The sequence below is a fragment of the Melampsora larici-populina genome (genome assembly GCF_000204055.1).
Source record: "Melampsora larici-populina 98AG31 unplaced genomic scaffold MELLAscaffold_20, whole genome shotgun sequence".
Lineage (NCBI taxonomy): Eukaryota > Fungi > Basidiomycota > Pucciniomycetes > Pucciniales > Melampsoraceae > Melampsora > Melampsora laricis-populina.
This window is the reverse complement of record NW_006768784.1, coordinates 80,256-105,917: the sequence shown is the minus strand read 5'-3', so window position 1 is coordinate 105,917 and position 25,662 is coordinate 80,256. Positions and strand designations below refer to the sequence as shown.

At 38.5% G+C, this 25,662-nt stretch overlaps 5 protein-coding genes across 5 annotated transcripts; 4 read left to right on the top strand and 1 right to left on the bottom strand.

The window, feature by feature from the left end:
* Positions 1-5,634: 5,634 nt before the first annotated feature.
* Positions 5,635-7,118, top strand: MELLADRAFT_87287 (uncharacterized protein; the record flags this gene model as incomplete). The annotated part of the gene is made up of 5 exons (XM_007410518.1): positions 5,635-5,805; positions 5,865-6,167; positions 6,243-6,395; positions 6,453-6,825; positions 6,871-7,118. The coding sequence occupies 5 exons, from the start codon at positions 5,635-5,637 to the stop codon at positions 7,116-7,118; spliced, it is 1,248 nt and encodes a 415-aa protein (XP_007410580.1).
* A 3,531-nt stretch (positions 7,119-10,649) lies between these two features.
* Positions 10,650-12,740, top strand: MELLADRAFT_77859 (uncharacterized protein; the record flags this gene model as incomplete). The annotated part of the gene is made up of 2 exons (XM_007410519.1): positions 10,650-11,363; positions 11,643-12,740. The coding sequence occupies 2 exons, from the start codon at positions 10,698-10,700 to the stop codon at positions 12,738-12,740; spliced, it is 1,764 nt and encodes a 587-aa protein (XP_007410581.1).
* Positions 12,741-14,096: 1,356 nt separating this feature from the next.
* Positions 14,097-16,962, top strand: MELLADRAFT_43541 (uncharacterized protein; the record flags this gene model as incomplete). Its single annotated transcript, XM_007410520.1, has 6 exons — positions 14,097-14,676; positions 14,755-15,235; positions 15,311-15,379; positions 15,454-16,238; positions 16,337-16,480; positions 16,579-16,962. The coding sequence occupies 6 exons, from the start codon at positions 14,337-14,339 to the stop codon at positions 16,593-16,595; spliced, it is 1,836 nt and encodes a 611-aa protein (XP_007410582.1).
* A 3,555-nt stretch (positions 16,963-20,517) lies between these two features.
* On the top strand, positions 20,518-21,851 carry MELLADRAFT_63451 (uncharacterized protein; the record flags this gene model as incomplete). Its single annotated transcript, XM_007410521.1, has 5 exons — positions 20,518-20,641; positions 20,738-20,887; positions 20,971-21,313; positions 21,389-21,516; positions 21,577-21,851. 5 exons carry the CDS (start codon positions 20,518-20,520, stop codon positions 21,849-21,851), a joined length of 1,020 nt encoding a protein of 339 aa, XP_007410583.1.
* A 1,499-nt stretch (positions 21,852-23,350) lies between these two features.
* On the bottom strand, positions 23,351-25,539 carry MELLADRAFT_77857 (uncharacterized protein; the record flags this gene model as incomplete). Its single annotated transcript, XM_007410321.1, has 4 exons — positions 23,351-24,878; positions 24,934-25,144; positions 25,219-25,372; positions 25,481-25,539. 4 exons carry the CDS (start codon positions 25,537-25,539, stop codon positions 23,554-23,556), a joined length of 1,749 nt encoding a protein of 582 aa, XP_007410383.1.
* Positions 25,540-25,662: the final 123 nt, after the last annotated feature.

The following is a 25,662-nucleotide window of genomic DNA, read 5'->3' as shown; positions in this document are numbered from 1 at the left end:
CTTCGATAGTACCGTTCGCAAAGACCGAATACTCATGGGAGACAAATTCAACATGATCACCTTTATTTCACAAGCAAAGGCAATTTGACGAGTATTGACAGATGGTGGACAGATCAGAGAGACACGAAACCGTAGTGTAAATCCGAACCCATTTCTCAACCATCAACCTAGTGGAACTACGCCGCCTACAGTTGGTAACGGATTTTGACAATCAACTAGAACTCCAGAAGAACGGGCTGAAAGCGCATGGAGGTATAAGCAATGGATGAAACACCTAGGATTGTGTATGAGTTGTAAAAAGAAATGTAATAACCCATCTTGTACTGAAACCTCGAGCGCTTTCATCAGTGTGCCTCCACCCAATCAGTTCAACGCAGGACCACGACCTCCTCGTAACGAAATCCGACAACCACCTGGAGCGGCACCACAAAGACCAGCGGGGCGTCCAGTTTCCAACAACACACCACCGACTCGTCTCGCGGCGGTTGCTGAATTACCGGATTTGTCCACAGCAGAACTGGAACGTTACGCGGAGGCGGTCAGAGTGTTAGTAGCCTGCATGGAGGAAGACAAAGGAGACAGGTGTGTGTCTTCAGGTGATAGAGAACCGTCCATCATCGTTGACCTTGTATGTAATGGAATCCCTGTTCGTGCTCTATTTGACTCAGCCTGCGAGACCAACTTAATGGACGAGCGACTACTCAAGAAGGTTCGCATACCAAGGCGACCGCTGGTGAAACCCATAACTGTGGGTTTAGCACTTGAGTCTGAGGGTCAAGTAAAGCAACTTACCCATTTTGCTTTTGCTAACGTGGATTCGAAGGAGCCATCTATTCGATTTGGGGCAACGTTCTTCAAGCTGGCAAAGCTTAACGGTGGTTATGATCTTATTTGTGGTACCCCATTCTTGAAACTACATAAAATTGATATATCCATTCATCGACGTTGTATAACTCATAGCAAAACTGGGAAGGTTATTTATGACAAGGATGAAAGAAAAATGAAAGAAAGTAATGAATTGAAAGAAAAAAGATTGAATGACTGTCCAAAGAAAGAGATGTTAGCGTGTGTGGTGGAGAATGTGAGAAAGATTGAGAGTGCAAGAAAGTTGGCTGAGAAGGAGGAGTTGATGTTTGAAGAATTTAAGGATTTATTCCCTGCTGAATTGCCCGCAGTCGCGGAAGGGGAGGATGATTTTTTCCCTCCCAGCAAACAACATGAGTCTTCTACTGTCTGCCATAAGATTGTACTGACCAACCCAAATGCGACCATCAACGGGAAGCAATACACATACCCATTGAAGCATAGAGATGCGTGGCGTAGGCTTATTGACCAACATTTGAAAGCCGGACGTATCCGTAGGTCATCTAGTCAATACGGGTCTCCGTCTCTCATCATTCCCAAGAAGGATCCTACGGCGGACCCACGTTGGGTGTGTGATTACCGGGAACTTAATAAAGTAACTGTTAAAGACAGATCACCCTTGCCAAATCCTGACGAAGCAGTACGACTGGTAGCCACCGGAAAGGTGTTTTCGGTGGTTGACCAAATCAACAGTTTTTTTCAAACTCGTATGCGGAAAGAGGATATACCTCTGACGGCAGTAAAAACTCCGTGGGGGATGTTTGAGTGGGTAGTCATGCCAATGGGATTGTGCAATGGTCCGGCAACACATCAAGCGCGGTGTGAAGAGGCTCTGGGTGATTTAATTGGCAAAATTTGTGTGGTATACATCGATGACATTGTCATTTTCTCTGACTCCATAGAGGAACACGAGTTACATCTGAGAGAAGTTCTGACCCGACTAAAACAAGCTAATCTTTACTGCTCATCGAAAAAGAGTAAACTATTTCGACGTAAAATTTCATTTTTAGGACACGAAATTAGCGAAGATGGTATTAGGGCGGATACAAAGCAGGTGGACAAAGTCACTTCCTGGAGGGCGCCTAAATCAGCAAAAGGACTCAATTCCTTCCTAGGCACTGTACAATGGCTGAAAAAATTTGTGGACGGGCTAGGTCAATATGTAGCCACACTCGCACCATTGACAAGCTCAAGGAAGAAACCTTCAGACTTTCGTTGGGGATCAGCAGAGGACACGGCATTTGAAAACATCAAGCGGTTAATTACAACCTTACCAGTTTTGAAAAAGATAGATTATGATTCAGATGATGCTATGTGGCTCTTTTCCGATGCAAGTGGTCATGGGTTAGGCGCTGCGTTATTTCAAGGAAAAGAGTGGGAAACCTCTCTCCCTATCGCGTACGAGAGCCGAACAATGACACCGGCAGAGCGTAACTACCCTGTACACGAACAGGAACTTTTGGCTGTAATAAATGCATTACAGAAATGGAAACTCTTGTTATTAGGAATGAAAATTAATGTCATGTCCGACCATCATAGCTTAGTGCATTTATTGAAGCAAAGGAACCTGAGCCGGAGACAAGCTAGGTGGCTGGAGACCCTTGCTGATTTCGATCTGGACTTTAAGTATTTGAAAGGGGAGCATAATTCAGTGGCGGATGCTTTATCAAGAAAAGAAGAAATAGCTGTAGTGGAGATAAAGGCTAAGATGGATGAGGAGGTTCGAAAAACTATCATACAAGGCTACAAATCCGATCCGTTCTGCATCAAGCTAGCAAACACCTTACCACTCCGCGAGGACAGTTTGAAGATTGACGAACTCATGTATCTTGACGGGCGACTGGTTATCCCTGATGTCAAATGGTTAAGACAGGATATTGTCACACGAGCCCATCAAGCGTTAGGACATCTAGGTGTAGTCAAAACTGTGGAACAACTACGTAAGGAGTTCTTTTGGTTAGGCATGGGTAAAGACGTCAATACAATTGTATCCATCTGTGACAGTTGTCAAAGAAATAAAGCGCGTACCTCACTGATATCGGGTCGACTTCAAGCAACAGAAGTTCCTTGCAAACCGTTAGAAGACATCAGTTTAGATTTTGTTGGTCCGTTCCCTAAAGTCAACGGATATGACATGGTATTATCATGTACATGTCGGTTATCGGGATTTTTCAGACTCATACCGGTGTCTCAGAAGGACTCTGCTGAGAAGACCGCCCATCGAATGTTTGCATCTTGGCTCTCGATATTTGGGGCCCCTTCGTCAATGATAGGCGACCGCGACAAGATCTGGGTTTCACGGTTCTGGCAGCATCTAAATCAACGGCTCAATATCAAGGTCAATCTGTCTACCTCTTACCACCCACAAACAGATGGCAGGAGCGAAAGGTCAAATAAAACGCTAGGTCAGATCTTACGACACTTGACGGCCACTAGACACAGCAAATGGTTAGAATCGTTACCTGCGGTTGAGTTTGCAATCAACTCTGCTATCAATTCGGCAACTGGAACAAGTCCTTTTGAGTTCGTTTTTGGACGTCAGCCTCGCCTCTTTCCGACTAACCTAGAATCACAAATTAAGGAAAGCGACGCACATAGATGGGTTGAGAAGCGACGTGCTGATTGGGCTAATTGGAGAGATAAATTGTGGGCAAGTCGAGTTGATCAGGCCTTGCAATACAATAAGAGGAGGAAGCACGGTGACAAGTTAGAAGAAGGGGACTTAGTGTTAGTTGATAGCCAAGATCGTCAGCGGGTGGTTGGGGGACGTGGTCGTATGGTAGCAAAGTTGAGAGCTCGGTTTGATGGGCCGTATAGAATCAAATCAGTTCTGAATGATGGTCGAAATTACGAGCTCGAACTGCCTAAGGACGACAAGACCCACCCCGTTTTCCACATTTCGAAACTCAAGCAGTATAAGCTGGAAGAAGAAGTAAAGGAGCCTAGTACAGGACTAGCGTCCAAAAGTAAGTCTCCCTCCTAGTATGCACCGCCACTACCCTCTACACCGTTTTTGTCAAGCAACTCCACGGCCACTTTGTGAGCACATCCTTGGGTTGTTTCTTTTCAATCAGATAGCGGAACGAGGGGCAAGTTGCGGCATCGACAACGATCACGATTTTTTTATCTTCGGTGGTTTGGTTATGTTTTTCTTTTTGTTCTTTTCTTTTTTCTCTCTTGTCTTTCAGGACTGTTTCTATTTGTGTTCTCTCTCTTTTTTTTCTTTTCGGGGGCGAGTCATGCCAACGCTTTAAGGGCGAGTCATGCCATTTTTTTTCTTTTTTTTCGGGGATTCATAACTATCATGATAATCAAGACACGACAAATTCAAAGGGTCAACGCAATGGTGGAATTTTTTTTTTTTCTCTTTAGTATTATTTCTTTTTACTCTTACGAAGTTTTCTTTTCTTTTTTCATGAGAACAATTTTTTTTAGAGGGGGAGGGTGTAAGGGTATGCCCTTACAGGATACATGTGTACAGAGGTGTATGGGTTTAGATAGTAGTGTAGTCATCTTATTCGCCCTGACTCCAGAGAGGCTCTTCTCCTTAGGAGACTCTCCTACTCGGAGTCAGGTAAGATATCATTCTAGTTCTCTTGTTGTTTCTCTCTTATGTGTGTGTTATGGTGTGGATGCTGATGTTGAGGAGACTCTCCTACTCGGAGTCAGTTTGGAATTTATATAGAGAAGTTTTATAGGCGACTCCTCGCTGTCAAGCTGTCCCTACGAACCCAGTGAAGGTTCACTCTCTTGAACCTTACAGTATGGTCTCAGTCGGAATGTACTTCAAATATATCTATATCTTGTGTAGAAAAAAACCCCACAGGATTCACTTGATCATTATCTATCAAAAGTGGTAAATCTAAAGATGTTTACAGTACTTTCTTATAACAATTAAATCGACATAAGCCAAATCAGTTTTCTTGATTATGGATTTGAACTCTTTTTTTTATATGTCCTTATCTGATTAAATTTTGCTTGTAACCTATTCTCTGGTTCTGTTTGATGTTGCGCATATGTAGAAAAAAAGTATTAGATTTTCTTTATCAGACTACACGAAGACTTGAGATGGTTATACTTGGATTGGGGGCATCCAATTTACTAAGGGACTTTGTTAAGTTTATTCATAAGAGCATTCACTATTGTTGCTGAACAGGGATGTCAAATGTTTGCTTAGCCGAATCAATTGTTTGAATCAAATGTTTGCTTAGCTGAATTGCTGAGCAGGTATTGATCATGTTAATCAATTAATTTTTGACGTTTTCAGTGCCTCATCATATCTCATTGGATACGTAATGATCATTAGTTACAACACAATGGAGGGATCTCAATGATGTTGAACATTTCATGTTCCTTGATTTGATTCGAGAATTCCCTTTACATCTCATCATTCCACATCCATCACAATGTGGATATTATCTTCAAAGTACCCAATCCTTCAACAAAAGCTTCCCCACCCAAGACCTGGAATCCTTACTGGTTTTGGCTGTCCAACCTGTTACAAAGCATCAACAAACAACAACAGAATCCCTGTGGTGTACATTAAACGAGACAACCATCCTCATCTTATTGGTCTTCGAGTAATAATTTTTTGTGATCTTCATCAGTTTTGAGTTGGTCCTTTTCAGTTTCTGACAAAGTTATGATATACTTTAGTGTCAGACCAATCCTGCGTTTGAGCACTTCTTTCAAACCCCACGCCTTGAGGATGTGATTCGAGAAGTGGATTCATATAACCAAAAATCAGGAACTCCTCATCAATTTCCACATATGCTCCCCTCCGATTTGGACCCCAATTCTGGTACTGTGACTCAAAGTACTACAGCAAGCACTTCAAACACATCAGAGCCCCACCTTGAATGCCGTGGTGTGAACGGTATACGCGCTTCTGGGCATTGCAAGCAATGTTTGAGGCGATGTCCCAACAAATTGTGTCAACAGGTATGTTTAATCTCCCCCTTATCCGGAGTATTTTCAAGGTAACTGAGAATTGCATATAGTGCTGTCGCTCTACCAGTCAAACCTGCTCCCATCATCACACAAAAGAAGTGTCTTCAATGACTTTGACTGCACCTATTCCATCACAATCGAGAGATCTGCTTTTGGATTCCAACAATTATCTTACAAGTGAACAGGAGCAACGTCGTGTGGTTAACCGTATGATTAATCCTCAAGCTGATCGACATGCTATCAAGGATCTACCACGCGAAGCTGTAGCTCATCATAATGCTGTTCAATTACGTACACAAGCAGCTAAAGATGATGTGGCTCCGCACGAATTGACCCTTTGTGTATGGCTAAAGGTAGTTTTTTTATTGCTAGTTGGTTTAATCATGATGTTATTAACTAACCATGACAATTTGTTGGGATCTCTTAAGGATGGTGAAGCTTTGGAAATACCAGTTACAGCTCTGAATTTCCCCCGATATGCATTGATTGAGAGTCGCTCCTTAGCCCAAATAGCACGTGACCAGTTAGGTCCTTCATGGGATCTTCAACTGGAGGTACTCAGACCTGGTTCCTTGAAATGGGTATGTGATCTTGCCGGTCTGAATGATGGAAGTCAAGCTCATACATATGTATTCTAGCAAATTGTCGATGCAAATATCCCCTTGATGTATACCTCCGAGACAACCAAGTTGTTAATTCGTAAAATGGGGCTTCCACTTGAGAGCTGTGTTGGTATTGACGCTGCAATCGATTCGTTCAAAACCAAAACCAAACCAAAATCATATGGTATCAGTCAATGGCTTCAACCGGATGCGCCGAAGGGAATTTGGGAACGTTCTCGAGATGGTTTAGCAAGTACTACATCTACTTATAATATTTCTAATATTGAATCAGATTCAGACCCAGAGGTCGAGATTATTGGCACATCAAAACGAAAGAAGGAATTCAATGAAGACATAGAAAGTTCACCTTTAGCCAGGAAGAAGGCACGAAGCCTCCAACCCTTCCCTGGTACGGCTTGTAAGCTCTCCGAATTGTTGGTTTGGTGTTCAAAAGCTCCTAGAGGATTTGTGAAAGGCCATGCCAAAGTGGTATGGCATGAGCTTTTTAGTGATCGCTTCGAAACTGGTCCATCAATGAGGACCGCCTATAAATATCGGAGATGGGCTCTAGACAAAGAAGAAACATTGCGAGAGTGGATGAAAGGCAAGGAGGATGTCACTGTAGCAGAAGCTTATCACATGTTTGGTCCTGCTTATCCAGGTTCAGATTGTAAACAGACCAACGCGATTTTAGTTGAATAGGTCATCTGTTTCAAATTGCTTGCATCAATTATACTAAAAATATAGCTAAATACTACAAATGCACTTTTTTCGTTGATAACAAGTAGTTTAGTTGAATAGGTCATCTGTTTCAAATTGCTTGCATCAATTATACTAAAAATATAGCTAAATACTACAAATGCACTTTTTTCGTTGATAACAAGTAGTCTTGCTTTTACCATGAAATACAACTACTTGTAAATTTTTTATCGTGAAATGTAACTACTTGTCTATCTTTTATTGTTAAATCCAACTATTTGTCTATCTTTTATTGTTAAATCCAACTATTTGTCTATCCTTTATTGTGAAAAAAGGTCTGAATCTTTTGAGTGTGGCACATTGAGAGGTCAGACAATTCAATATTTGTGCATGTGTTCGTCTCTCCACAAATATAATGGCATGAAAGCTTCATATTCTCATCAAAAAATGAGAATATAACTTGAAACCTTGGGGTATAGACTGACTCAATGGAACAACTTTTGAATATACTTATCATTATAGGTATTCTAGAAAAATATTTGTATGTACAAGTTAGTCAGTGTATAGTGCATTTTCTTTCAAACATGCTGTTCAAGAGGCTGTGGGGAAGATCTGAACATTTACAATTAATGAGTTGGATGGTAGTCTTGTCTCCGTGTTATTCTTGTTACTTTATCTACAGTCAAATTTATTTGATTGTTCTTGTCCTTTTCTTTGTGCTCACCATACTTAGGGGATTAATCTTTGACTCTGCTGCAAATATTTTCCTTTTTGAAAACAAAAGCCAGTATCAAAGTTTGTAAAGGATCAAATATATGAATTCATCTCTATGCTAAAAACATTAAAAGGAATAATCTGTTTTAATATACCTCACAAATGGACTTTGCAAGAAACACAATCAATCACATCTTTCAGTCAAAAAACCCAGCCTTTTGTGATGAAGTTGACATCTTTTTGAGCTCTCAACTTTTCCGAAAGCCATGCATTTCTCAATCTGACCATTACCTCTAAGAAAAAATTGTATCGGATTGCATTCATTCCCCTACATATTGAGGAAAACTTGCCATACCATATGTTTGTAAGCTCTGCTGCCGAAGAGTTGAATATCCATTTGTTGCCATTTTTGAGATCGGGAATTTTCCTGGGATTTGTAAAATTCTGACAGAATTGATCCGACTCTTTATGAGAACACATATGAAACGCATCAACTGCAACAACTGTGTCCTTAAACAATTTTGTATCTTCAGGATTGTTCCAAACATGCCGCATCAGATTACAAGCATTGTCATAGAAAACAACACCTGGGAGGATGTCAGGGAACGAATCTAAGATAAATTGCTGAGAAGAAAAAGACAGAGTTCAGACTTTACATATCCACGGAAAGGACACCAAAAACATCTTACTTTGACCGCGCTGACTGCTTCTGCACGGAAAAATGTAGCTCGAGCTAAAATGATACCGCAACAGCCCACGATTAGCTGATCATTATGAGTACGGCGCCTTGAACAACATGGTTTTGCTGCACTTTGCTTGTTTCCTTCTCCACCATCTCTTCCAGCCTCGTGCGCACGGTCCGTTTCATCAGCATCCTGGATTATTTCAAGGTCTTCTAATTCAGCAGTCCACACATTTTGATTGACTGAAGGATCAGCTGGTGTTTTACATCCGGTTCGTGTCATTTTTTCTGCTAGAGTATAGGGTTTATCCTTATTACGCATGAACGCTTTACCAATATCGCTGTGTTTATCACATGTGATTGATCCAGGTTGGCATTTTGAAATGCAGGGTTGTGCGTAACATTGATCCTTGAGTGAAACCCGGTGCTTATCACAGAATCGATCATGGACACTATCTAGATTATTGATGCAAGGATGTTTCTCGCCCAGAGACTCCAATTGCTCACGCGAAGCACTGCAACAGAAGTGTCCTATGGTCACACCATCCGTAACAACCGCATGAATACCTAAAATATTTGAGTGATCAGATTGATGAGTGACTTTGATATAGAAGGCATATGAATGAAGTATACCATACCTTTATCATTCCCCTCGTTGTCAGTAGAAATGTAAACACATTTGTCGCATGCGTGATTTTGATATTCAGTACCGGATATAGCCCAATATTTCAACTGATCGGCCATGGCATGTAAATACCTCCGAGATTCCGGACCTGAAGTTGGTACCTCAAGAACTTTGTTTCGAGCATCAAAATGATATAACAGCTGGTTAATTTCAAGACCATCCCTACAAACTTCCTGAGACATTGATGCCCCAAAAGATTGATTTCCACTAAATTTTGGCGCTTTGCAAGTCTGATGAGTATGATTGTAATGATTGACTAGGTTGAATATCGAAACACTACACATTTTTCATCTCATCAGCAAAGCTTTTGTTTGATCCTGCAGAGAAATACAAATGTGACTGACTGAGAAAGCATCTGTAGAAAAGATAACGACTCGGCAAGCTGTCTACTCATGAAGTAATGTTGATGAACTTGAAATATATCCCGATCTTGCTTTTGTTGAGGTGTGTAAAAGTATCGTGTGTTTGCAAAAGAATAATAAGATGGTCGAAATGCTACGTTACAGCCTAAATAATGAAGATTAAATCATGAGTCAACCTAAATCTCAAAACTAGAAAGATTAGATGTACCTGCACAATGCATCGAGACACTTTTGATTGGATGTACTCCATCAAGATCGTATAGATAACCATCAATTATCTTCTCTTTTTTGAATGGTAGTCGCTTTTTACAAATGAGACACGATTCCGCAGGCGGGAAAAAGAATTGATGGGGTATTTTGTGGGGTTCTTTCAATCCTAGCATTTCAAGAATATCGACTGGAGAAGAATGACAATTCTCTAAGCAAGGGAACGTTGTCACCCACATTTGTGCAAGAGCAAAATGTGGGACCTGTTGATTGAGTGCATCGTGGATATAATCTATCCGTGATTCTTTCTCGGTGAGACTTAGCCCACGTCCCACACGCTTGATCAAGTCACTGCCTATGAGGCAAAATTTGACAAAATCTTCAACATGAAGATTTTCCCAAATCTCTGGAATCAATTTCAATCGCTTTGAGACTTTCTTGAAAAGCATGATGGCGAAAAGGATGAAGCGAAGGAAGTGAGCGAGCGCAAGCCTGTGCAACCATTTGAAATATATACGTACAGTCGAGCGGCCCTGTTGAGCTCAAGTCCGAGACCGACCAATGCTCCGATTGAACAAAGCAGGCTGTACAGGCCAAGCTGTACAAGGCATGTCCCCGTAGTCTCCCGTTGTCTCCTGTAAAGACTGATACGGCTACTCTCCTGTTTGTTTCAAAGAGATTAGTTTTGTACTTGTGAAAGTCTAGTGGGTTTGTGCCAAGAGTAGTGTCAAGGCTTGGCAGCAAGTGATGGATTGAAATGCCAAGAAGTCTTTCAACTCAAACTCTCAGATATCTGATACAGCAACATAGCCAACAGATTTAAATATCAAGTGAGTGCTCAGCCAAACTCAGCCAGATGGTATCATCAATTTCTGATTTCTAACAATTTGTCTACTGAACTTCGATCCAAACGAACGAAATCGAAAGACCTAATGTCAACTTCAACACCGAACCTCTCTCGTTCAACTTCTTCATTTCAGCTCACTCAATCAACCCCAACGCTACCTCATCAAATCGTTTCAGCTGCACACGCTCTCTCTCCTCTTGATGACCTTCATCTTGCTCATCTTGTTCATTCAATCAAACCATTAGCACCTTCTTGGTCCTTTCAAAGCTCAAACTATTCAAATCCATCGGGTCCTTCAATCGAATCTAATGATCGACTTAGAACAGACGAATTGGCTGACCTACCTGCACCTGAAGCTGAACGTCTCCATGCGGCTTATGATATAGAAGATCATCTTGATTCTACTCCTGATCGATTATTAGTCTTTGGACCTTATGCTTCCCTCTCAGATATTTTGGAAGAGGTAAAATCCGTCTTACGAAACAAAATGAAAAAGTTATCAAACAATTCCAAGGCTCTAAGCAATCAGAAACCATCCGATCCTACCAATTCAACTCGTTACAATCGTCAGGTGGAGGTCTATGTGGCTAGACTATGGTTTCAACCTCTGGAAGGTCCCGCTGGGTCATACAAATGGGAAAAAGGAGGGGCGGATCTCATTCGATTCGAAATGGCAAAGGAACCAGCTCAGGATGGGAAGGAAATCTTCAATTGGTCACCGGTTGAGGTGGCTCTATCTCAAGCACTCGAGGTATGTCGAACACTGTAGCTTGAATCTCTTCCCACTTCTTCGGATCGGTCTTCCTATCATTTCCTTTCGAACAAGACAGAGATCATGATCTGTGCTCGGGAAGACTATCCATCCTAGCCTGTTGTCTACTAGAAAAGAAATGAGGTTGTTCCCTCTATATTTCTGATCAGATCGGGATCTATGTAGTGTACTTGAGATTCGATTCAACCATCCTCCTCTATCCATCTCGAACGGGCGGCCTTCTGATCTAAACATACCTGTGCATCTTCAATCTCGCAGATCGGACATCAACTCTTGGCTTTATTACATTTACGACACTTTGATGAGATCTTATCAACTATGAATCAATCCTCTGAATTCTGTGCTATTGATCCTATCATCTGGCTTGTCGATCCTGTTGAATATGCTCATGCTCAACTAAGAGAGACCACTGAATGGGGTTGGTCAGAGCATCATGTCGATTATACACCTCCTTCATCTTCTGATGGGACCAGTCCTTCGATCACCAAACTCACCACCTCTGGTCCCATCCATCAGCTTCACAGACCTCTTCCACGATCACGATTGTCTCAAGAGATTGGTATATCTGATCATCACAATCCTTCAACTGAAGCTCACTATCCAACGATCCCATTCCAAGAGAATCTACCACTCCAACCCTTGAACAAAAGCTCTCCAGCTTCTCCAGATAACCTTCCTAGATGGTTAGACGACCTACTTGATCGACGATTACCAAGAATCCTTTCTTTGCCAGATGGATGTCTTTCATATGATTTATTAGATCAATCTTATCAAACGCCTACTACAGTGATTTCTAATCGATGCTTTCCAATCCTTCAATCACGTTCACCTTTAAAATTAGAGTCACTCTTATCACCACCACTTGATTCAACTCCAAAACAATTACTCAAAAGTCTTTCACCTCCCTTACAACTCAATTCATCAGATCTAACACCCACCTCAGTCCGTTCTACTGATCTACATTACATACCTAATCCAGGACCGGTGAAACAAGATTTCGTATGGGACAATGGAGAATGGATTTGTAAAGCGAATCCATTAAAATATTATCATTGTAAAGTATGTGCAGAACATGCCTTTAAGATTGCATTATCACATCGATTGAATGAAGAAAAAGGATTAAGAAGACCTGAATGTCCACCATCTAAATCGATCACAACTGGAATCGGATTAGGATTAAAAGGTAGAGCTATTAAAGAAGCAATGGATAGAGAAGATGATGAGTTTTTGAATTTACAGATTAAAGGATGTATTGAAGATCATCAAGAATTAATTAATAGGAATCGATCTGGATCTTGTTGTTTGAAAGGAAATCGATTGGGTTGGGATGAAGGTGAAGCTGTTGAAGATGGATAGGTTTAAGGAATTTATTTAACATTTGAAGAGGTTATATTTTCTTCTCTACCCTGGTGGGATATCAGTTGTATACATAAATAGTTGAAGGAAATGGGGGTTTTTGAAATATAAAAAACAGAGATTTTTTTTTCAAAAAAAAAGATAAGAAAATATTGATTCAAGTTGTTGTTTTGATTAGATTTATATAATCATGAGGTTTTGAAGATTAACTAAACCATCTTTGAATTTTAAAAAAAAATCAATTAAAGGATCCTTATTCCTCTTTTTTTGATTTCTATTGAGCTTTTGTTTTAGTATTGATGAATTCCTATGTAAACTTCTTTTGGTTTTTTTTGTATAAGTTAGGCTTGAGATGAATGAGAAGATCTTTCCAAAATTATAACACTTCATTGAATGAATGGATACACTTTGATTAGAGAATTTGATGCCTGCCTTTTTTTGGAGGTTCAGATGGATATGTATTGAGAGATGAGGATATAAGAGACTCAAAGAAATTGTACAGCACTCCTTGAGTTCTTCACTTACGATGGTTTTCCATTGGTACCACAAACTATTAGTTTACCGACACATTCAAGGCGCGTTCACTTAAGGAAATTCTGACCAGAAATCGCGTTCTGTGAATTATTTAATCCAAAAAAAAACATGCTCCACCAAATAGACATTTTAACTTTTTGCAAAATGTGATTTCTCCCAAGAAATTGCTTAAGTGAAGGAACCTTCAATCTCAATAAATTCCAATAATTCAATCCAATCCAAATTATAAAAAAATTGTTTTACTCTATTCTCGAATGAGATAATGTGCATTCATATTTCTAGAAAGAAGAAATTCAAAGGGGATTTGAACTGCATTTTGTAACTCGTACACTGGAGCTATGTATGTACAGTCAATTGCACAGAGCTTGGAAAGAATTCCGCGCCAATTTGCTCAAATTTGGCGGGCAAATGTTTCCAAGCTTTCTGAAATCGACTGTACATAGACTTTCTACTTTGCTACTTTGTGATTATTGAGGAATCTTGACCATTTTATTCTGCTTGCCACTGGGATGCTTGAAATGTGAGGAATTTTTTACATCTCAATTGTTCAGAGTAATCCATTTCTGATTTGAATTGTGATCTGGCCACGACTCACAGTGGTCCTTAGTATTTTATGGCATAGAGCTGATCAAGTTTTGATATTGGAAATTTGAATGAGAAGTCTGAAGAAGTTGGAATATGTATTGGTACGTACAAGATTGGTCATACTACAGTCTCAGAGCCTCATATCAAATTCAACCACTCATCATCTCATGAAGCTGATGACTGATGAACGGTTGAATATATCCAATCTCCATCGAACAGGACCAACCAACTCAACCAACCGATTCAGACCAGACCAGACCAAACTACCAACTCAAATCAAACCGAACGAACGAACTGAACTTCAAATCGAAGCCAAATTCAAATCAGCACTTCAGTTCAATTTTACTATTGAACATTCCCATTCACATCACTTCTCCCAAAATCTCATCATATCAACTCTCATTATATATCCCTAGCTGCTGCAGGTTCAGCATCTCTTTCCAACATCAAAACATCTTTTCAAATCTCAATCCAAAAATGGCATATCGAAACCAAGACCAAGATTTAGATGATCAAATCCCATTAACACCAGGAGTGAGTAATACGGCATCTAATCCATCTTACTTACGAAGAAATGAAAGTGAGAAATCTAGATTACAAGGTTTAATGGGAAAAGCAGATGATCGAAGAAGTATATTGAGTGTGAGTTCGGTAAGTCAAAACGGTCAATCGGCTACTTCTAAAGCAGATTTAAAGAAAGGTGTCTTGGTCGAATCTCGTTGGACTCGTTTTAAATCTTGGATGGTTAATGAAGGTGGTCGTAAGATCTTTACTTGGACTTGGATCTTTGTTCATCTTTTAGTCTTCACTTTAGCTTGTAAGCCTTTTTCTCAAACCATCTCTCTTTCTCTCTCGACACACTTTGATTTTGACTTTTAATCGGTTTTCTTCACAGTTCTTAATTTCCAATTGAAAGATAATCTCACCCAAGCTCGTTCAACCTTTTCAATCACTTACCCTATCGCAAGATCAGCTGCACTAGTCTTACACGTAGATGTAGCTTTCATCTTACTACCAGTTTGTCGAAACTTTATTACCTTATTAAGAAGATCAGCTTTAAACCATGTGATCCCATTTGAGAAGAATATCACCTTTCACAAATTCACAGGTTTCGCTTTAGCTTTCTTTACGGCTATTCATATTGCTGCTCATATGGCCAACTTTACTCAATTAGCTATCAAAACTCAAACTGGAGTCGTAGGTTTTATTGGTGCTAATTTCTTAACCGGTCCTGGTGCTACTGGTTGGATCATGACCATTGCTTTGGGGATCATGGTTTGGTATGCTAGAGAAGCTCCAAGAAGAGCTCGATTTGAACGCTTTTGGTATTCTCATCATCTGTTCATCGTCTTCTTTGTGGGTTGGCAATTACATGGGTTCGTGCTCTCTTTTTTCTCTCGAACGATTCCATAACGCATATTGATGATCTCTTGAACGGTTTCTTTGTGCAGAATGTTTTGTATGATTCAGCCTGATAGACCGCCTTACTGCTCATTCAATCAGATTGGTGTCTTTTGGAAGTCAGTCATTCAAACTTTTTTCTTACCTTGTCAATCATCACTTCAACTAACCAGTTCATGATTTTCCTACACAGATATTGGTTGGCCGGTGGAGTGATCTTCCTTTGGGAAAGAGTTTTACGAGAAGTTAGATCAAGACACAAAACTTATGTTTCAAAAGTCATTCAACATCCATCTCGAGTCTGTGAAGTTCAAATCAAAAAAGAAAAAACCGTGACAAGAGCAGGACAATATATCTTTTTAAATTGTCCTGAAGTTTCGTATTGGCAATGGCATCCATTTACCCTTACCTCAGCACCAGAAGAAGATTATATTTCGGTACATATTAGATGTGTTGGAGATTTTACAACGGAGTTTGCTGAAGCCTTAGGATGTGATTTTTCAAAGGTTTCTGAAAAATCAGGTGGAGAAGCTGCAGTAGTCAAACCACCTACTAATCGAGTCTTACCTAGAGTGATGGTAGATGGACCTTTTGGATCAGCATCAGAAGATGTATTCAAATTCGAAGCTGTGATCTTGTGTGGTGGAGGGATTGGAGTGACCCCATTTGCATCTGTTTTAAAATCGATTTGGTATAGATTGAATTTTGCATCGAAATCAGAACAACAACAAACTCGATTACAAAAGGTTTATTTCTTTTGGGTTTGTCGAGATTTCGATTCGTTTGAATGGTTTAAATCTTTATTACAAGCCATTGAAGAACAAGATTTAGAAGGAAGAGTCGAATTACATACTTATATCACACAGAAATTGAAGGATGATGTGATTAATAATATTATTGTTTCGGATGTTGGGGGTGGTAGAGATGCGATTACTCATCTAAGATCTCCTACTCATTATGGTCGACCGAATTGGGATCGTAAGTGGTTATTTTCCCGGGTTTATTTAATTGATCATTTTTCCTTACATGATCATCATCATCATCAAACTGACTTTGATTCTTTTGGATGGTGTTAGGTGTTTTTAATTCGGTTAGAGAAAGACATCCGGCTACTGATGTTGGTGTTTTCTTTTGTGGACCTGGACCATTAGGACATCAATTACATTTACAATGTAATAAATGGACTGGAGGTGAAGATGGTGATACTCGATTCTTTTGGGGTTCGTTAAGATCTTTGATTTTTGATAGTGTGTGTGTGTGTGTTTTGAAAAATCGACTTATACTGATCTTCTTTTTTTTTTTCTGAAATTTTGTTTAGGTAAAGAGAATTTTTGAGAAAAGGGTTTTTCCTTTCCTGTTTAGCAAAGTTTGAATTTTGAAGCATTGTGTCTTTTTTTATTTGTAAATCGGATGTTCTTTTCTTTTCTTTTCTTCTCATTCATCATCAATGAGGTTTACTTTATCTTATTAAGATAAATTTCATCATCTTGAAACTATGAAAAAAAAATTGTGGGGATCTTAAACCAAAGGAAAAAGGAAAAAAACTCAGGTTTATATACATACAATATTGATTTCTCTCTTATTTTTTGTTAATTACATGTTTTAATAGATTTTTTTGAGATTTTTTTTATATATCCTTTTTTGACAATCTTTTTTGACTTATTTAACATTTTTAATTCATTCATTCATTTATCTTTTTTATAAAGCTTTCATTCAAAAATCTTGGAACATTTAGGGTGTGTTTACTTAAGGAATTTCTGAACAGAAATCACATTCTGTGAATTTTTTAATATGAAAATGAGACATGCACTATCAAATAGACACTTTAAATTTTGCAGAATGTGATTTCTAAGCAGAAACTGCTAAAGTGAACATGCCCTTATATTCACCTCATTGAGTTTAATATACTTAGGAAGAGTTTTTCAAAGAAAACTTGTAAGTTATTTCTGAAAAGAGTAAAACAAATTGTTTAAATCCTTGCAGATGGAAAAAGAAACTTTTTTTTTTTTGATGAAAATACTTATACAGTTTGAGAGTATTGTATGATGATAATCTTTTTTTTTTTGCTTTTTTCACAATTATACACGACTAGCTGGAAAAAATATGTTTTTGGCTTAAAAGTACACATTTTTGAGCTTCATTTGAACAACATACTTTTTCTGGGTCATTTCTAGCTGCAAAAAAGAACAAAAAAGTTATACATGGAAAAGTATATAAAGCTTTGAGTACTGTGATTATCCTTCAAGCTTCTTATACTCTGATCCTCAAATTCCTTTTGAAAACAATTGGAATTTTGTCTTGTAATAAGATACTTGCTAGGGTTAAAAGTTGAGATTCATCCTTTAGAGTATTTAATCTGTGAAGAGCCTGAACAGATGGTCTATGTTTGTAAAAGAATTCAAACTGACCACAAAACTTTCACAAACCCCAGAAGATGATGTGTAAAGATTTTTAAAGTTCTATTTGGAGGAAAATCCATTCCCATGAGCTCAGAGAGTGTCAGGTCTATAGCTAATGAATCATTCAGTGACACTGACACTAAGGGCGCGTTCACTTAGCCGCGATTTCGTGAAATCACATTCAGGGACAGGGCTTTTCTACATGTAGAAAAGCGATTTTTGTACAAAAAACGAAATTTCACGTTTCATGACAAAAGTGGTCATGAAGCGTTTGTTTAAAGTCAAGTTAAGGACGGAATTCGTCTGTTGATCAGATCAATCGCTTTCTCATTTGATAATGGAAGCTGTAGAAGGTCAAAGGTGATCACACCTTCATGAAAGCTTCCTCTGTATCTCATTGGGCCAATCCATATATATTATTCAAAGCACTCTCTACATATATCTCGGAATGATGGTTCAAACGATTCTCATTGGTAAGATCTATAAATACACAATGTGATAGACTCGGAAAGATTTCCCTCCCTTCAGTATGGATTGAAGTTGAGTATCTAAATCAAAATAAATTATTAAAAAAGTCATCTACATAAAAAGAAACGATACCAAACAAGATGAGCTGAATAGAAAAGAGAAGACAAAGATCAGATGTCTCTACAAAAAGGCTACGAAATGATTAAATTGACCCATTACCAAAGCAAATGGTCGAGATCCTCCATTGTTGTTGTTTGTATTGATATTGATTTCATTGTCATATTAAAAGCATGAACTTGGCGTGCGTTTAGTCACTTCATAGTACATTTTGTATCATCATAAGCAGTATAGATATGTTTGTTGATTGACTTCAATGTGTATCGGTCAACTTGTTCATTGGCTTTGATCTTGTTTTCTTTGACTTCGACTGGTTTGTTGACTTTGATTGATTTGTTGACTGAGGTCGAGGTTGATTTTGATTTTGATTTAGGTGTGTGAATTTGACTTGAGGCAAGAATCAAATGAGCAAGATATTGATAAGTATAATTGAGGATGAGATCGATTGAGGACGGTGATTGAAGATGGCTTTTGATGAGTGTGGTGGATGTTGGATTTTCATAGGTTGGTGCGATGGATGGGACTTGATCAAGATTGGAGGGGTTCCGTACGGTGGAAGGTGCCTTGAGAAATTTCACCAGCTTGAGAAAGGATTCACAGAATGCGATTTCTAAAGGGAAGAATTCGATAATAGCAAATTCTTGAAAAGTCCCAAAAAATCGCTTTTTGTAAGCATTTTCTGATTTTTAAAATGCTTGTATTTAAGAAATCAAACGCTTTTCACAGAATGTGGTTTCTTGACATTCAAGAAAGCAATTTCTCAGGAAAAAGCGCTTAAGTGAACGCGCTCTCAAGCTTGCCTCAAAGTTGAGGCACTCTGATCAGCTGTGACAATCCAATATAGCTGCTTCATTTGAGTAATTGATTCAAGTTCATTATGTCCTATAGATATCAGAAACATGGGGATTATTCTACATAGGTTTAGCTTGTATTGGAAAACAATCTCTTTTTCATAAATCCTGGGTTATGCTTGTGTTCTGGGTAGATGGGTGGTAAAAGATTGAAGCTTCTTGCTTGCTGGGTTTTCACACTACAGTATATAGGATTCAAACATGTCTCATTTTGGTGTCAAAAGTTTGCAATTTGATTTTGGAAGTTTGCTGAAAACTCCTACATCTTGGTGTTACAGCCCCTACAGGACCCAGGAATGCTCTTGTAGAGGTTGGTGTCGTAAATTCCGACCTTGATTCTACGAGGTTTTTGGGTGATAGACACACTCGCCGACACTTCTACAAGGGCTACAGTAGCTAAAAAGATGCGCCTAGACGAGAGCTTTCGAATGAGCCTATTTTCAACCCTGTAGTACCCCTTTTCGCTGAGATATTGCAATGTAACAGTCAAAAATCGAAGGTCGGAATGGGGCCTTGGGGACCCAAAAAAAAATCGCGCCTTTGCGATTTACGCCGCAGTGAGCAAAGCGGTGCGGCTCTAACCTATATTTCTGGATAGCCCTCACCCATGCGCATCTTTTGAGGTGCTTTGCAGCCTGAGGCGAGCACTGGTGTGCAGTATAGAGCCCAAAAACCCAAAATCGGGTTTCGACACCAACCTCTACAGGAGCATTCCTGGGTCCTGCCCCTACAGGCTGTTGTGTGCATATTTTGGCCTATGTGTGTGAACTTGCATACAAATTCAATGTGGTGACCTGGTCAGTGCCACTGCTATTGAAGCCACAAACAACATTGTCTTGAAAGCATATTTGTTAATTTGAGCTGAGAGTTGCAAGGCAAACATAAAATGCCACTTATATACACTCCTACCATTCAGAAGATAGATTTCACTGTGTACCAATAGGCAAGAAGATTATCAAAACATGCAAGTTTTTTGTGTCCAATGAAATTTTGTAACATCACATGTTGAAGAGGATTAATACAGACATGTTTTCTCTTTGAATACAGGCACTGAATCTGCAGCAAATGTGCTTAAGCATTCCAAATTAAAAGTACAAGCATGAAACAAGGTACAAGTCATTGGCCCAGCAAGACAAAATTGGGACAATATTTTCAGAAAGAAAAAAAACTTTTAAAACATCAAAGTAAATGCTGTATTTTGATTTTTTGCTGTTACAGTCTAACTTTGAGTGTATGTATATTCAAAGGCTGACGGGCTGTGTGATATGTTTATTGTGTATAATAAAACTTGAAGACCAGTTCATAATCTTGCTCTGAATGTTTAGAAATATACCTCCAAGTCTATACAATACTTTTGATCATTTGCTTCATCTCTATCTTTTTTCAAGTTTGTTTTCTCTCCCTCTCCTTTCCAATAACAAGATGCAGATCATAAAAAGTTTCATCTGTGTCAACATTACAGCTCTATGGTGGTACAGCATTACTACACATACCTTGGTCATAAAGTCTGTCACAGCAAGAAATCCATGGGGAGAATTTCAATCAAGTGAGTGCCTATCCATCCAAAACAAGAAGTTTGTCTTTCAATTTATGCATGACATTTTACTCTTTGAATGACAACTTGTTCCTCCCACAAATAAAGCCAACGGAGCTTACAGGAGGGAGGTTACAGATCATTTGACTCTTCAGGATCTTGAAACCTATTTAGAAAAGACCCTAGAAGAAAGACAAGATTCTGAACCTTTCCTTTCTCACCAACATCCAGTATTCCATGATTGTCCTGAAAGAGATGGTAAGCTGTTTCAATGACCAGAGCAAAAGAAACAGTACAAGAAGGAAGTATTTGACAATAATCCTAGAGACTCTCAATGCTAGATTACTATGAACTCATAAATAGTATTTTGAAGTCAAAAATTGAAGAATGGCCTGGAATTCTCAAAAAGATTTTTAAGCAATATCCATTATACCAGGGCATCCATTTCTGGAGATTTATTGGTCAACTTTCTGAATTTATGTCAACCCCAGCTCTTCAAGTGACTTTGTTTGAATTGAATGAACAAAGACAAAAGGATTGGAATGGGTATGGATCAGGGGACAACTTTGGCTTGACCCGTAAATTTTTGGAAAGTGGATGGCATGAATTCATATTTCTAGATCAAGCAATATCCAGATGTTCAGATAACATGAAGAAGCATGTGACATCACTCAAAAATAACATGTAAGACATTTATGCAAGTTAGGAGTACTCATGTCAATTGACAAGATAACATTACTCTGCACTTGAATTTTTCAGAAAGTCTCAAAAAATTGTGGATATATTTACACAAGAAGCTCAAGAGGAATTGAGAGAACACAAGATTCAGCTTGAATACAAGTGGCCTGTACTTGAACAGAATGAGCTATATAGATACTGGATATTATGTGAGTCATACTAATCCCCATTCTATATGTCAAGGAAACTGAGATGACTCACTCGTCAAGACTTGGAGCTCTATTCAAAAGTGAAAGCTGATGTCAAAGGAATGTTGGAGACCCAATCAATTCTAACTGGGATGGTAAAGGGAGGAAAGATGATTTCCTTGAAAACATCTTCTTTACCTTATGAGCTGAGGCAACCTCTTGACAATTGGTTGATGAAGCGTGCCAATGAAGTTGCAAGTAAATTGGTACAATACATAAATCTTGCAGATGAGGAGTGGGTGAAAGTTCTATTGACACCAAATTTGATTGATTGGTTGACAATTTGTCCTTTGTGAATACAGACAGGTTTGGTGTTTTTTAATGTCACAAAAAAGCATAGCATATCCTCTCAGACTCCAGTGCAGAAGCTGTATAGATGTCAATCATATTCGGAAAGTCCTGACTTTTTGGTCAAACAGTGAGTCACCTGGTTCTTGAATATGATACTTGCAAATCCTTCTCTGACGCAACAAGTCTTTCAAAAGATATGGCCTTTTATCTTGAAATAAGATCCATGCCAGAATTTAAAATTGGTATCACATCCCTAGAGAATCTGATCAGGAAGTACCCTGAAAACACAGAGGCTTTAATGAAGGAATTCATAAAGGTTACAAATTTGTCAACAACCCAGAAAAACTTGATGCTTGGATTTTTAGAGTTTGTCAAAGAGAAACCCGATTCTGATGAGCTTAGGCCACTCAAAAGGATTGTTGAATATGGTTTAGAAGCCATCCACAATGTTACAGGTCAAAACAGGTTGAAGAAGAGGATGATGTCTAGTTTCAAGAAAGTCACTTGATATTTGGTTGTGATAAGATCCTTGTTTGGGCTCCAGAAGAGGAAGCAAAAGAGATCTTAGAATCCATTACAGTTGTGCTAACACTATAATCCAATCACGCTTGTCATGAGATCAATCATTCTTCATATATGCAATTGTGTTGAACACAATTCCCATGTGTGATTCCACACCATATGATACAAACATTGTAGCTAAATGCACATCTGATGATGCCAAATGGAATGATTGGGAAACGATCAGCATTGGATAAAACATCACTTCTATGAATCTTCCTGTCATCCAGTCACACAAAGTACACAGCTACATACTTTAAGTTCTACATGTATCTGCTGACATTTTACCAAAATTCAATGTGTTTTGCACAATGCACAATGTAACTACCCCCTGGACCATACCCTGAGACAACCCCATGATGAATAAGACACATGAATTTTTTTGCTATGATCTCTACATAAGGTCCAAAAAAAATTGTGAACAATCCTGTCCAGTGTCAGCTCAATACACAGAATAGCAGGATGCTGTCCAGAATTTGGAGAGGAAAATGGGAACTAGTGAAAAAAGTGTAACATAAACCTATAAATTCATGAGTCAGATATAGCCATGGTGCTTCACACATTGCTTCAACAACTCTCTTATGCTTTCCAGACTACATCATACATGCAATATGGCTTTGGTATACCCGCTGGAAGAGAAGAGTATTCCTGATGTCTTTCTATTTTCAAGTAAAGTCAATTCAGAAAAGCTTGTCATAAATCAGCATAAATCCCCCACCAATTTGCCAAAGTTTTGCAGGCATATTTAGCCAGATCCCAATTTGGTTAAGCTGTGGTGAATTGACTGTAGTTGTGGGCTTGGCATGGTACAAATAACTAGATGATGTATGTCTCTTCTTACCATTTTAGTTTTTCCTTAGAGCTGAATATTGTATCTGCTTTGTTTTGAGTAGAAGCTGAGATCAATCCCTTGTTCATGTAGTTCTACAGAACTATCAAATATAACTTGTTGATCAATTTTTCATCAATTTGCGCAATAATCAATTTTATCATTTTACAATTTTAATTCATCTAATCATTCATTTGCAGATAATGAGAAAAAGATCAAGACATCTGATTTTCTCGCATCTTTCTTAAAAGATCAGATAAGTTATAAAAAAACATCAAAAACATCAAATTATAATCTGAAATTAATTGATTGTATATTTAATTCTTCGAATCTATCAAACTATCAAGTTTATTAACTAATCCATCTATCCTATCTTCAACCAAAGTTAAATTATTTTTAACCAAACTTTCATTTTCTTGAATACTAAGTTCAACTCGATTTAAAATCTCATCTAATTCTTTCAATCTTTTTTCCACTTTCGTACTTGATCCTTCTAATTCATTTAAATTCTTCGAAAACTCTTGTGCATTCAAATGTAATTCTGATAAAGATCTTAACCTAATTAAAAGATGTGGTACTAATGGTAATAAAGGATCAAGTCTTGGTAAAAGATTATAAAGTCTTTCAAGTTTGTGTAGACTGTCAGGTGGTAAATTGATAGCTGTTTGTCCAGAGCTTGAACCGGTGGATAAGATACCTGGTACACCAGGCAAAGTAGTAGTAAGATGTTGGGGATGAGCATTAGTACTACTGGCAGCTTGGGTCACAACAGTGATACCAGATGCAAGAGCTAAAGATAACGGTCTATGATCCGATAATTTCCTTCTGGCTTCATGTACTCTTTCTAAATCGGTTACAATCACTTTTACTCGTCTTGAAACTGAATCCAAATGTCTTGGTTGGGTCAAAAGTGAAAGTTGATGTTCTAATTTATTGATTGTGACTAACAATGGTGGAGGTAAAGTCACATCTCCCGTACTCGAGGCTTGTAGTAGACTTGTTGAACCTAATAAGTTTTCTAGAGCATTTAGACGTGCATCCAGTTTGGCTGCACTGGTGTCTGATGAGTTTGGATTTGATGGTTTTGATTGATCTTCAGAAGATTTCAAGTTCGATGTGTGACGATTACCGTTGGTGAGTTGTTGTAATAGAGTCTTGGCATAGGCTTCGCGTTGTTTAAGATTAGTTACTAGATCAGAAGTAGGTTCGAATGAATCAACAGATGAAGATAATTTTCCTAAATCATCTCGCATGTGTTGTAATTGAGCTAGTAATTCAGCAGGTGATGGTTCAACTCTTGATTTTGCTTTCTTCGTCTTTGATTTTTCATTTTGAGATTCAATTGCATTAGAAGGCGGAGTGGAATCATCTTTCGATTCATTCGATGGATCTTGATCAGTTGTATCTTGCAATTTACGTTGTGCATCTTTTTCAAGTTCTTCTTCTAATTCTTCAATTTCATATCTTAATCGTCTCAAACGTTCTAAAGGAGTTTCTTGTTCAAGTTGTTGATTTTTGGTTGAAATTGAATAACCTCTTGGTATGATAGAATATTGATTGGTTTCAAATCCATTTCTAGGTGGTAATGGATATCGAGCAGAAGATTGACGAGGATTTGGTTTTAAAAGAGATGAAGAAAAATCTAAAAATCAAAATCAATTTCTCTACTCAAATAAGATTAATGAATGATAACTTACCAGCATGACTACCATCGATCCCCGTTGTGGTACTGAATCTTTTACGAGCCAAACTTTGATCTAATCCATTTTGATTGATATCTTCATTTAAAGCTGTATGACTTAAACTGGATCCATGATAAGATGGACCTTCACCATCTGAATCATCATCCCGATCATTTATCAATATACTTGAAACATCTGGTGTTTCATAAACATCAGGTGCTGTATCCTAAAAAGAAAGATTGGCTTCATTAGAGCTTGACTTATCAATCAGATTATAGATTATTGAAACTCCTGACTTACAATATCTGGTAAAGAAGCGTATTTGCTCATGCCTTCTTTCTTTCCTGGAGTCTTCAAGCTTTGATCTGGTGTCTTGATGTTTTGGAAGCTTTGGTGGGGTTTGAACAGTTTGAAAGGCAAATGACTTGAACTGAACTTCCTGATGTAACTTGGACTGTCACACAGTGACATCTCACGTTTCAAACTCAACTGTCACAGTTTGTCAAAATAAACTCGAGTCACGAATTCCTTCAAGCCTTCATCCAACCAGACCACTTCCTACCGCTTCATCTCTTCTTGACTCTTGAGTTCTTCTTGACGCTTGAGGTCTTTTTGACTCATCAATTTCTAACATCAATACAATCTATTCTAATCCAATTCGCCTAATCGTCATGACTATTTTCTTTACTTGACTTTTGGCAAATGTTTGTTTTCGAGACGAAGCACAAGGACACGAACGCAGCC